Genomic DNA, 14,994 nt, shown 5'->3' on the forward strand with positions numbered 1-14,994 from the left:
CACAATAGAAAAAGACAATTGTCACTTTTCTATACTACACTTTAACTGAAATATTAATTTAACATGTTTACTAAACATATTTTTACCTATATACTTTACAAAAACTCAAAAAAGTTTAAAAATAACGATTATGTCAATTGTCACTTTTTTACAGTTACACTTTCACTTAAATATTAATTTAACATGTTTACAAAACCTATTTTTACCTATTTACTTAAAAAAAGTAAAAATGTTTAAAAATAACGATTATGACAATTGTCACTTTTCTATAGTACACTTTCACTGAAATATTAGTTTAACATGTTTACAAAACATATTTTTACCTATTTACTTTAAAATAACTCAAAAAAGTTTAAAAATAACGATTAAATTGTCACTTTTCTACAGTACACTTTCACTGAAATATTAATTTAACGTTTACTAAACCTATTTTTACCTTTTTACTTTAAAAAAACTTAAAAAAGTTTAAAAATAACGATTATGACAATTGTCACTTTTCTACAGTACACTTTCATTAAAATATTAATTTAGCATGTTTACAAAACATATTTTTACCTATTTACTTTAAAAAAGTTTAAAAATAACGATTATGACCATTGTCACTTTTCTACAGTACACTTTCACTGAAATATATTTTACATGTTTACAAAACATATTTTTACCTATATACTTTAAAAAAACTCAAAAAAGTTTAAAAATAACGATTATGACAATTGTCACTTTTCTATAGTACACTTCTGAAATATTAATTTAACATGTTTACAAAACATATTTTTACCCATTTACTTTAAAAAGAGTCAAAAAAGTTTAAAAATAACGATTATGACAATTGTCACAACTTTCACTGAAATATTAATTTAACATGTTTACAAAACATATTTTTACCCATTTACTTTAAAAAGACTCAAAAAAGTTTAAAAATAACGATTATGACACTTTTCTACAGTACACTTTCACTGAAATATTAATTTAACATGTTTACAAAACATATTTTTACCCATTTACTTTAAAAAAACTCAAAAAAGTTTAAAAATAACGATATGACAATTGTCACTTTTCTATACTACCTTTTCACTGAAATATTAATTTAACATGTTTACAAAATATATTTTTACTCATTTACTTTAAAAAATCTCAAAAAAGTTTAAAAATAAAGATTATGACAATTGTCACTTTTCTACAGTACACTTTCACTGAAATATATTTTACATTTTTACAAAACATATTTTTACCTATATACTTTAAAAAAAGTTCAAAAATAACGATTATGAATGACAATTGTCACTTTTCAATATATACTACACTTTCACTGAAATATTAATTTTACATGTTTAAAAACATATTTTTACCTATTTACTTTAAAAAAACTCAAAAAAGTTCAAAAAAAATTATTATGACATTTGTCAAATTATCTTTCAAAAGATATATAATAGATAAAATTACGTAAAATATAAATATATAAAAATCATTTAAAAAATATATATTAAAAAATACCAATCAAAAAAATATATTTAAAAAAATTTATTAAAAGAATCATATAACACAAATTAAAAAAAAATATATTTAAAAAAAATCATATAAACGCAAAAAATAAAAAATATAAAAAAAATATCAATCATATATATTTAAAAATATCATATAACACAAAAAATAAAAAATATAAAAAAAATATCAATCAAAAATATATATTTAAAAAAATTTATTAATAAAACATATAACACAAAAAATAAAAGAAATTAGCGATCAAAAGATATATCAAGGATAAAAATATATATTTAAAAAAAAATATCAATCAAAACAAAAGATATATCAAGAAAAAAAATATATATTTAAAAAAAATAACAATTAAAACAATATATTTAAAAAAAAAATATAAAATAAATTTATAATAGTAAATTAATATTAAATAATAATAAATTAATCTCAAATAAATAATAAATTTATTAATTTGTAAAATAGAAATACATTGCCTGATTTAACCCGGCAATGTGCACATTGCTTGTTGCTGAAATAACAAAATTACCCTGCCTACCACTGCCTCACATTGCCGAAAATATTCCGGCAATATATACATTGCCGAATATTTCAGGTTAATGATGCTTACTACCATGTGAATGTATGGAAATATTTTAAATACCAATCTAATTTGCTAAATACCGACCAAAATTTATTAAAATGTAATTTAATATATTAATACGGAATCACGTGATCGAGTCCGGCCTTCTATATATCATCCCCCCAAGGATGGAACCACCAAGTTAGAATAAGAAAAAAAACAGGATCATTCCTGGGATTCGAACCCGGGAGCATGGGATAAGTAAGTCAAGCTCTTGCCTACTAGGCCATAGAGGTTTTCCAAAAATCACGATTTTTCAAATATATATTATAAATATATTTGGTAGTGCCTATCCAAATGAAAAATGAACAAAATTCAAATTTGATAGATGGTACCTTAAGGTAGTAAGCATCATTAACCAATATTTCACATTGCCGCTAACATATATATTATGAATAGGTTATTTAGAAGTTTCAATTTGAAAAATATTTATAATTTTATTTGGGTAAAAAATATTTAAATAACAAATATAATCCATCCACCCTTTCGCGCCCGACATATTTCCCGTGAATAAAAATTTTTTTTTCCCTAAAACTGAGTTAAATAAAACGCAAATAACACATTTTCAAGGTTTTTTATTTTAAAAAGTGTATATATATATAGAATTATAAAATGTTACCAATTGTCATCATTAAGATATTCATATGTAAAAAAAATATACAATTTATTTTGAATGATAAGAAATAAAACAATTGCGATTTTTATTTAAACATAAAGATATTTTACATTTTAAACATTCAAATCTGGTATAACCATTTTTGCAATTCTTGCATCTTTGTCTGTGAGCCGCCGAAGGCCAATGCCCTATTTTATCGAATCTAATATCTGGGATTGGATGAAAACTTCAATTTCTTTCTTTTTTTCAATCTTCAAATTATGTTTACCTTCTTTTCCATAATTTTCCTTTCCAACCATCATTAATCCTTTAGTTATCCGAGCTTTAAACGCTAAAAGAGATATATATTTATCATCTTTCTGTTTGATGTGGCGTCTATAGAGTAACCACGAATTCACCACACAGGAATCTAATAAATGAAAGAAAATTCGCATGTAAAAGCGCTTCCATTTTATGTCAATTCTATATAGTTCAATTAACATATCATGGAGATCCACTCCGCCAATACCAGCATTATAATCTTGAATTATAGCCGGAATTTCGACATTAATAAAAGATTTTTCAGATACCGACCATCTTTTCGTTCGTTATGTGGGATTTATACCCATAAATGATGATATCGTGATAACCGATTTGTTATCAAACCATTTGCAAATATTATTATTAGAATCCACTTTATAATCAAGGGACCCTCTTACTTTTTTCTTTAAGATTTTATCATCAACCAGATGGCATCCTTATAATCGATTAGATCTAATGGTCCCCGACATGATAAAGCCATTATCTTTGAGCGCAACTGCTAAATTATATGAAGAAAAAAAGTTATCCATGTAAATTTTATGATTTTTATGTGGGGGAACAGTTTCTAATAGTCGTATAACAATATCTCCGCTAATTCCTGTCTTGATGGGTGAAAGAAGAAAAGAAAATGTATATTTTTATTTGTTAGCATGAGTTGCAATTTTATATAATAAAAAAAATAAAAAAGTAATATTTTGTTTTATGTTTTTATTATAAAAAAATAGCGTAAATTGTTTTTTTTTATTATTATTTATTTATTTTTAAAAAAAGAAAAAAAATGTGTATAAAATACGCGAAAAACAAATTATACTATTATTATTTTAATTTAAAAAAAAAAGAAGAGAAAAACAATAAAGACAATATTGTAAAAAATACTTTGTGATAATTTTTGGGGTTTGGGATACTTCTTGCTAGAATTTTGGGACAATCTTTTTTAAAGTTTTTGGGGCAATAATCTTTTTTTTAAAAAATTCCCATCAAAGTTTTTTTTATATTTGTGCATTTTCCTAAATATATTTCGAAATCATATAGCATTCCAGATGATCCACATAAAGCGATTCCCCATTTATGAGGTTTTGAGCTAATATATTGTTTAAATTCACATCGCCCTTTGAAGGGGACTATCATTTCATCAATCGATAATTTTTCCTCTAATTGAATCTTTCTCATGTTCATTTTTAATGCACTAATAAATGGTCTTAGTTTGAAAAGTTTATCGTAATTAGGCTGCCCCCTAAGGATTATAATATTATTATCATTAATATGAAAGTATTTTCTCAATTCCAAGACTCTGTTTCTTGTTATGCATTGAGAAATTTGAGGAATCACTGTCTCTATAGCCCAATATTGCCTTATTGATGGCAATTTAACAATGCCCGTATAAAGGTGAATTCCGAGAAATTTTTCAATTTCACTACTATTTGTATTTGTTGATTTGCCAGATAATTGAAAAGAATAAATATTCATTTCCTCAACTAAATTGTTAATAATATCATCGTCTATAAATTTTTTAAAATATTTGTAAGGCGAAATTTCCTTATCAGGTGGGCAAAAATTCTTGTTTAAATTCTGTAATATATTTATATAAATCCTTATTTCGCCATAGGGTTTTCCTATTACTTGGGATAATATCATTATCATAATTTTCCAGTTCCAACCCAATATCTGGTAAAATATCATAGGTCATATTTAGATCAACTACTGTGGCATTTTCAAAGTCATCATCCTTCTCAATATCTACATCAGATATATCTCCCTCTGGTATAATACATGTTGAGGTCATCTAAAAATTATTTATAAAATTTTTAAAAAAATATAAAATAAAATTTTCACTTTCATAACTTTTTGCAAATATTATAGTGGCTTGCTAAATGGAAAATAGCCTATATTCAATTCTTACTATATCATATTTTCAATATTTAATTTTAAAAAATTTATGGAAAAAATTACATAAGAAAATCCCAATGTTACCAATTCGGATTTTCTTTAAAAAATCATATAAAAAATAGTTAATGTTAATTTTTTTTTACAAACCATGAAATTCTAGTAATAATCTATCATAAAAATATTATTTATTTTGATTTATATATATTTATACAGAATGGTAATCGATGTAAAAGTGTAAAAATTTTGGCGCCTAAAATACCTAACTTTGAACTTACTGATATAATAAAATAATAATTTTGACAGGTTAATGATAAAATATGAAAGAGTAAATATTGTTTTGTAAATTAATGTGTCTAAATAGCAACCATTCGTTTTTTAAATATAAAAATTAATTGATTAAAAATTTTGATGACAAATGATCTCGCTGGGCGCGAAAGGGTTAATATTATAATCATTTATACTAAAGATAATATAGGTGTTATGAATTGCCATTAACAAATATTTATTATTTTTTTTAAAATATAAATATTTGAACATTCCTCTGAAGTAATTTTTTATTCTTTTTTGTTAATGCATATGTAATTTCTAATATAAACTAAATTTTTTTATTCCGTTTCTTTGTGTTTATGTATTTTAATTTTAAATGATATTTTATACTTGATAAATAATTATACAAGTGAATTTCATTCAATTTATATAATAATGTCTAATTTGTTATAAGCCGATAATTTTAAAAAATCACTACAAATGCCTTGTCTAAAGCAATCAAATCAAATTTTTTGACGTTATATCGGATCTATTTCAACTATCAATTAGCTTAAATCAAACCAAAATAGGGTGGCCTTGTTCAAGAGCAAAAATAATTATCAAAAATAAGTCGAACCAGGACACACCCTTAAGGAAATGTTAAACAAAATTTATAAATATGAAGAGTTGTTTTTTTTTAGAACATTTGCATTTTTTATACTTTAGTACCCCCCAATGTAATTTATATTTCATTAAAAAATATTTTAAGCAATAACGCCGAAAATAATCCCAATCAAATATGGCAAGTTCCGATCTTTGATGTGAATGGGCAACTTATCTACAATAATAGCCACCCACGTAACTTATATCATTATCATCTTACTTTGCAGGGATCTAAACCTAAACCGTTATAAATTTTGTTACCTGAATCGAACCTCTAAAAATTTAATTTTAAATATATTTCATCCAATTTAAAAATTCCCTTTTTAAGAATATTCCTTGAGCTGAGCAGTTTAAATTTAGATAGTTTTGTATATTGCTTCGCGATGCCAGCTATCCATCTAGTCTATAGAAGTGTTATCAATATAACATTTATTTTTTTACAATTTTACTGAGAGAATCTTGTCAATATTTTATTTATACTAAAGACCTGCAGGCCTGGCTTCTAGACCTAGTCATATTTTAATTATTTTAAATATATCCGGGCCAGGTCATATATTTTAAAACCATATGTGTTAAATTGCCATTATTAGCTATAAGCCCAACGTTTTTTCAAAGAATTAGGCAAACGGATCCGCGAAAAAACCGATCAGCCTAAGGAATCCCTCTTCTTACGCCAAAGACTTGCTACCGCCATCATTCGCTCTAACTATCTAACCTCATCTCTTCCATCGAATAACCTCCCATTTTCCAAGCTTCCATTTTTTTTATCCCCCATCCTTCCCCTTAAATTCTATTTCTACACCTTTATTTATTTTACCTTTTTAAAAAATTTATTATTTATTACTACATTTTGACAACATATCATATCAGTTAATATTCAAATAAAGTAACCCATGACCGGAAAAAAAAATTTAAAAATAAATATATTTAAAGAAAATCCTGGCCGAAACAATTAATAATCCGAGCATGGCTATGCAATTGGTACAACTGCAGGCCTCTGATTTTTACAGATTAATAGTATTTTTTTAGGAAAATAATTTTAATTATTTGTTATAATTTATAAGTTTATACACTACCGGCCATAAATGATTGCCCACCCTCCATTTTCTTGACATTTTTCTTAAAATAAGACAAATAACACACAATATGAGGTTTATCAAATTTATTTATAAGTTTACATATTATTGCATAAATTTACAAAAAATAAAAGATAGCTATAAAGTTTTTACAACAAAACTTTATTAATTAAAATAAATTTAGAGTGTAAAGTTTTTAATCATAAATTTTAAATTTATTATCAGAGAAAATATAATTTTTTAAATTAAAAAGAATTATTAATTAATTTATATAATTAAATGCTAAATTTTAATCAAAAAGAATATTGGTTTATTATTGTTTTTTTTACCTTTAATTTCTTCTTTATTTAATATTGTTTTTTACCTTTAACTTCTTTATTTAAGATTGGTTTTTACCTTTAATCTTTATTTAATATCTTTCTTATTCTTTTTAATTGTTCGCTTTTCAACAGCCCAAAAATCTAGCAAAGAAAACTTATCAAAAATAAAGAAAATCTGGAAAAATAACAGCTGTTTTATTTTGTTTTTTATATAAATTCTTTTTAATAATACAGTATTAATATGATTTGTTGTAACACATTTTCATAATGTGAAAAAACATTCTTATATAAGTTAAATAACTTCCCATAATTATTGTAAAAAACATTTTGATATAAATTAAATTTTTTAAAAAAATTTTGATAAAATTTTTATTTATTTAAAAGTTTTTAAACTTTAATGAAGACTAACATCAAAGTTATGAATCAAATAGTTTTTTTGGACACAAGTTAAGTGGAAAAATGAGAATTCAAAAAAAAAATTTTAATAATAAAGTTCTTAAACTTTAATGAAGACTAACGTCAAAGTTATGAATCGAATATAGTTTTTTTATGTTTTGGACATAAGTTTAAGTGAAAAAATAAGAATTTTAAAAGATATTATATAAAAAAAAATTTCTAATATTTTTACAATACCTTTTTTAAATTTAAAGAATTATTCCAATATTTTAATTTTACTTTTAGCTATCCAAAAAATGGAAATCAGGATAAGAAATTTGAATAATTTCTTAAATAAACATTTTTGATAAAATTTTTATTTATTTAAAAGTTTTTAAACTTTAATGAAGACTAACATCAAAGTTATGAATCAAATAGTTTTTTTGGACACAAGTTAAGTGGAAAAATGAGAATTCAAAAAAAAAATTTTAATAATAAAGTTCTTAAACTTTAATGAAGACTAACGTCAAAGTTATGAATCGAATATAGTTTTTTTATGTTTTGGACATAAGTTTAAGTGAAAAAATAAGAATTTTAAAAGATATTATATAAAAAAAAATTTCTAATATTTTTACAATACCTTTTTTAAATTTAAAGAATTATTCCAATATTTTAATTTTACTTTTAGCTATCCAAAAAATGGAAATCAGGATAAGAAATTTGAATAATTTCTTAAATAAACATGAGTGAAAACTCGAATTTAGGGTTTTCAGATAATTCTTATTTGTTTAGAATTTTTTATGATCAATTCGAAACACCAAAATAAAAACAACTATTTATTATTTATTTATTCTTTGTAAATAAAATATTGCACAATATAAATCAATTACAAATTCAATCATTTAAAGGAATGCATCTAATTCCCTCTTCAATAAACTTTAAGGTGTGAGAATAAAAATTTGAAAAATTATATGTAAAATAATTGCCTAAAATACTCGTAACAATTGAAATAACTTTATTTCTTTATTGGGTTTAGGAGAATTTGATCTATATTGATTTTTAATTACTCCGAAAAAATTTTCTATCAGATATCTTTTAAAAAAATATATAATGAAGCGATTCCCGACCACATTCTCAATTAATGGCGGCGAATAGGATGGCAAAAATATGATATTTGGCTAATTCTCACTAATTATCCTCGCTCGATGTATAGGAGTATTATCCATTATAAGTAATGAATTTGATGGTAAAAGTGCGAATAATTCATCCAGGTATGCCTTGTATTTTATCGCAGTAAAAGCCCCATCTATTATTGTGAATTTTTTCAATTCACTTATTCCTATTGTGTATAGGTTACCAGAAGTTTTTAAAAATATAATGTTTTTCTCAAAATTTTCTTTCAAGTTTTTAAAAGTTTTTTTAAAAAAGGATGTATTTTTCTCAACAAGTTTTTACAATAATTACGGAAAGTTAAATTGAAGTGTAGGGGCTTCCGTTATGGGTAGAATGGTTGGTGTCACATCTCCATGATTTTTGGTATGCGTCATTTTAGGTTAAAAGCAACGACAACAATTAAATTTTATTTAATTTTAAAACCAAAAAAAATAGGAATTATCTGAAAACCCTAAATTCGAATTTTCTTTCACTTATGTTTATTAAGAAATTATCAAATATCTTATCCTGATTTCCATTCTTTAGATAACTAAAAGTAACATTAATATATTGTAATAATACTTTAAATTTAAAAAAAATTTACAATGCATTAAAAATCAAAAATTCTTAGAAAATTTTTATTCTCATTTTCCCACTTAAACTTGGGCCCAAAGCATAAAAAAATTATATTCGATTCATAACTTTGGCCTTAATCTTCATTAATAAAAACTCTTATTTAAAAAAATTATATCAAAAATTTTATCAAAATGTTTTTACAATAATTATGGAAAGTTATTTAACTATATAAGAATGTTTTTCACATTGTGAAAATGTGTTACAACAAATCATATTATTACTGTATATTAAAAGAATGAATGCGCAAAAAAAATGTTAATCACCAAAAAAAATATGACTTTGCTTATCATAGAAAATGACTCCACACTTTAATTAAAAAACGATTGAAAATCAAACTTCTCACTTCACCTCGCACCCGGCTTAATTACCGTCCCTTCATGGTGTTTTCACGAATTTAAACGGTGGTTAGCTTCTTGAGTCCCCTCCCTTTGTGTGCCGCTATTGTCGAATCCTTGTAAAAATCACGTCTTAATTCTACCTGGCTCCATTATCATTTGCACATTCCATTAACCCTTATGTGGTTGATTCCCTTTTTATTATTATTATCAATCACCCGTTGAGTTAGATACATCTGGAACTGCCCCCTTCAATTTTCCTTGGATATATTGAGCACCATACTAAGATGAATATTTTTCCACCATTAATTTTTGATCAGTTATATCCTCCTATTCATAATCCCGATCGCAACCTCCCAGGTTCCACGCCTCTTTTCAAATGATCTCGATGATGTATTCCCGCTCTTCAGTCGGCAAATTTTACTTGCACCAATTTGTGACCGATATTATCTATCACTCCAGATTCCCACTTTTGGGTACCTCTAAAAATTCGAGTCCAGACTATCTGACAAACGAAATATTAGCATTAATTATCCCTCGAATCCACCCCTTGCGTTGGCTCTTGTCTTAAGAAATCTAATTGAATACGAGTTCTACGGCCCAAAATTTTTTCTGCTGGTAACAATTCTTCTCCCTTTCGGCTATTATTATAATATGCAACTGCTATCCATATCTCTCCACCGCCATATTTCGACTTTCTCAATCAACTCTTAACAACCGCCATCATTCTTTCAGCTTGCCCATTTGAGCTCGGGTGGTATGGAGGCGCCAAAATGTGGCTCACTCCAGTTTCAGCACAAAATAACTTGAACTGTCCACTTATGAAGGCTGAACCTCTGTCCGATATTATTATTATAGCTACTCCGAACCTCCAAAGATATTTTAACATATTTATCACAACCTGCATTGTCAATTCCCTCACCTCTTTGTATTCCACCCATTTTGATTAAGCATACACCATTATATAAATCTTATTTTCGTCAAAGAAGTCCACATATATACGCTTCCACCGCTTGGTAGCCTGTGGCCAAACACTTTTCTTGTCCTTATGGGGCATCTTGGCCCACGTATTTCACTTCAAACAACCCCTGCTAATATTCTCAATATCTATTCATCCCCGGCCACCACACATATTATCGGCCCCATTGTTTCATCTTCTCCACACCTTGATGCCTCGCATGAATCATCGTCAAACTACATCCCTTAATTTGAACGGTACTACACCTTTATTCCCTCTTACCACACATTCATCTACTATGGCCAATTCTTTTTCTATATATCTAAAAGTTTTCTCTCCATCTCGCAAGGGTTTCCTTTTCTTTATGTATGCTTTGACCCGTGTTAATTCGCGATCCTTTAAAGTCGCCTTTTTGAGTTGTTCCCACGTAACCGGTCCTCCTTTAGATATTCCTACCATCGCCCTAATCAATCTGTGCTCATCCTTTCCTTCCATACTTTTTGATTCACTATCCTTGAAATTCTCTCCCGCTCCACATCTATAAAGAATATCCGGTATATAATTTTCTCTTCACCGCCGATATTTTAATTATAAGTCAAAACTGCCCACCAGTAATAGCCGTCTCTGTAGTTTAGGTGACAACATGAGCTCTTTATTATCCTTCTTAAAAAGATGCACCAGTGGCTTGTGATCCATATATATCATAAATCTACGCGTCTACGCCCTATTAAGTATTCTCGGAATTTTGTCAATACAAAAATAACGGCCAATGCTTCTTGCTCGATAACCGAATTAGTTTCAACCGCCCTAAAAATTCTTGAGAAAAACAAAACAGGTCACTCCAGGCCGTCTGCACAATGTAATAACGCTCCTCCTACACCTTTACTGGGCGCGTCTACGGCTCACAACACTTCTAAATCATTATTAAAACACTAGAACTGGTTCTCTCCCGATTCCAGATTTCAAACCCTCAAAAGCATCCTCCTGTTCAATCTTCCATTCATTTTTCTCCTTTCTTTAACAATTTATACAACGGTGCTGCTCTGAGCAAATCCCTCCACGAACTGATGATAATAGTTGACCATTCCCAAAAAGGCTTGCACTTCAACTTTATTGCTAGGTCTCATCATATTAATTCCTGTCATATTCTTGTCCAAAGGTCGTACCTCCTTTCCATTAATTTTGTGTCCAAGATATATCACCTTCATAACTCCCAATACACTTTTATCCACAATAGCCCTTAATCCTTTATTTTTATTCTTCGAACCTCATCCATTCTTAGTTCATGTTGTTCGTGAGTTCTTCCAGTCACCAACACATCATCCATATATAGAAAACTCCCTCCATTCCCTGAAAAACAGCCACCATTGTTTTTTGAAAAATCGGAGCTGATACACTAAGTCCAAGTGCAATCTATAAAACGCAAACAATCCCTTCGGCATCAGAATAGTCAATAAATTTTGCACTTCTGGTTTCACCCGCAATTGTAAGTAGGCATTTAAAAAATTCACCTTTGAAAAATATACACTCCCCTTTGGCCAATATCTCATTAATTCGCAGCAATGGATATTTCACTTCTCCCACGGGTTTAGCGTGACCCGGAAATCTGCACACAAACGAAGCTTTCCATTGGCTTTCTTTACCGGCACCACCTGTGTTTCGCACTCACTATATTCCACAGGACATACAATTCCATTCTTTACCCATTGATCCAATTTCATTTCCACCTCTTTTCGCCACTCAAACGGTACTCGCCGCAATTAACAAAATGTTGGCACACAGCCCTCCTTCATTTTAATATCTACTTCATAATCTCTCAGACACCCCAACTCTTCGTCAAAAATTTCTTGATAATTATCCACTAATACGCACTCCTTCTTGCACTTTGATCATTCCTAATTTCATCTCTTTATTCTGCTCCGTTACACAGATTCATTTCCATCTCCACTCCTCAAATACCTGATTTTCCTCCACCTTTTCGTTCCATCTCCTTTTTGATCTCCATCGTCCATTCTTCCCTTATTTCTCCTCTAGAATTATTCTCCCCGATTTTTCTCTTAAAACTATTCGCCCCAATTATCCCCCTAGAACTATTCCCCCTTATTACTCCCCAATGAGTCCCCCCGATTACTCCCCAATGAGTCCCCCCGATTACTCCCCAATGAGTTTCCCTGATTACTCTCCTAGAATCATTCCCCTTTAGAAACATGGTCTCAACTCCCGGCAACACATTCTCACTCAATGCCATAACGGTATATTACTCACAAGTTATTGGCACAAATACCCCCCCCCCCACCATGAAAATACTCCCCAAAAACTATACCATGACCAATTCGGGTGAGCTCAACCCTACGATTAATAAACCATAAATCTAATATTTCCACACTTTCTCCCAACACTGCCTCTATTTCAACTCTCCCCATTACAGATACATCCAATTACCAAAATTGTCGCTCCTGTGTCAAACAACATTTATACCAAACTCCCATTAAAATTTATCATTACTCTAGGACATGGGTCATGTACCATTCCTTCTTGTATCATATTTTCACATCCCATTATTTTTTTTCTTTATGAGAACCACTTTGCCCGTCTCTTCTAATCTCCTCGCTCAGACCCGTGTATTTTTATTGATATCATATAGTCACCAATTTCCACATTTCCTAGTTACATGTCCTCTTTTACGGCATCTAAAGCACTCCACATTTTGTTCCTCGGTTTCTTTTACATTAAATACCATGATTCCGTTGCTTCTCTCACTCTCAATAGTCCGCACATTCTAAGTATTTTGTCCCATTCCTCTTTGTGGGAAACCCCCTCTGATATCATAAGTTCCAATATTACATTCCTCTTTCTTGTGTCCAAATCTTCCACAACCCACACAACTCAATTTTTCTCGTTTACCCGGACAATATGGGGCTATATGTCCATATTTTCCACATTCAAAACATTTAGTTCCTGACAATCCCGGACCATATGCCCTTTTCTCCCACAATTATAACAATTCTTATTTCTTCCTCCGCGGGAATCAAAATTTCGTCTCATTTCCATTCTTCTTCCCTGTGAATTCTCTCTTGGCCCTCTCTGCATTCCCCACATTTGACTATTGTAGGAGTCTCGCCTCTCTGGTTTGTGGACTAATTCATTTATATCACTCTCCTTCCATCCTTGAAATAACTTTTGGACCGGTAGCCATGTTACCTTTCCTATCACATCCCTCCCCATTATGTCCTTCTTTTGTCAAAGTTTGTCCTTTTACTCTAACACTGCGACTTCTCATCATCCTTCTTCCCCATATTAAACTACACATCCATCTAGTATAACCAGCGCTCGAAAAATATTATACTGTATCTCCCATTATTTAACAAATTTTAAGCTTTTCATCCCGGCGTTATAAGAAATTTATGATTAATTTCAAAATAAAAATCTTGGTTATTTGTAATGTCAACAAGTAAGATATTATAAGTAGCGTAAACAAGTCAATGATGCACATATAAATGTACCCTTTACTGGTTACTATTTGACAAAATCCGTGTAAATTTCTTGATTTCTTGTACAGATTTATATTTAACAAAATTTGGGCAGCACTTCCATGTAATTGGCTTGTACGATAAAAATTTGGGTGAATTTCATCTAATAGGTTTTTATATGCAAATATTTGGGCAAGTGTTTGGGAGAGAAAAAAAATTGGGCAGCACTTCCGTATACCTGGAATTTATTGTAAATACTTCGATTTTGCTCTGATGCAAACCTGCTCTTATGACCTTTTGCGCTTATGCAAACCTGTCCTTAAGGCTTTTATATTAATCCCTGGAATTTTCTCTGACGCAAACCTGCCCTTATGGCCTTTATATTAATCCTATTTACTCTGATGCAAACCTGCCCTTAAGGCTATTATATTAATCCCTGGAATTTGCTCTGATGCAAACCTGCCCTTAGGGCCTTTATATTAATTCTTGTATCACAAACTTTATTCAAAAACGAGAATCGTAAACAGTCTTGGCCACCAGTATAAAGTTTTTACAACAAAACTTTATTAATTAAAATAAATTTAGAGTGTAAAGTTTTTAATCAAAAGTTTTAAATTTATTATCAAAAAGAAAATATTAATTTTTTAATCAAAAAGAATTATTAATTAATTTATATAATTAAATGCTAAATTTTAATCAAAAAAATATTGGTTTAATATTGTTTTTTTACCTTTAATTTCTTCTTTATTTAATATTGTTTTTTTACCTTTAACTTCTTCTTTATTTAAGATTGGTTTTTACCTTTAATCTTCTTTATTTAATATCTTACTTATTCCTTTTAAAT

General features: G+C 28.4%; 1 protein-coding gene across 4 annotated transcripts in view; it reads left to right on the top strand.

Annotated features, from left to right (window-relative positions):
* The window catches only part of LOC135925990 (methylosome subunit pICln-like), an 81,948-nt gene that overhangs the window by 49,512 nt on the left and 17,442 nt on the right, over window positions 1-14,994 (top strand). For 3 of the 4 annotated variants that reach the window (XM_065461617.1, XM_065461616.1, XM_065461615.1), the window contains exon 6: window positions 5,935-6,023. In XM_065461617.1, the coding sequence (XP_065317689.1) occupies window positions 5,935-6,023 (89 nt within the window). Of the gene's footprint in view, window positions 1-5,934; window positions 6,024-8,715; window positions 8,845-14,994 lie in introns of those variants that run through there. The other variant, XM_065461618.1, reaches the window with a different exon arrangement.

This window comes from Gordionus sp. m RMFG-2023, chromosome 3, assembly GCF_954871325.1.
Source record: "Gordionus sp. m RMFG-2023 chromosome 3, tfGorSpeb1-WG-v2, whole genome shotgun sequence".
Lineage (NCBI taxonomy): Eukaryota > Metazoa > Nematomorpha > Gordioida > Chordodea > Parachordodidae > Gordionus > Gordionus sp. m RMFG-2023.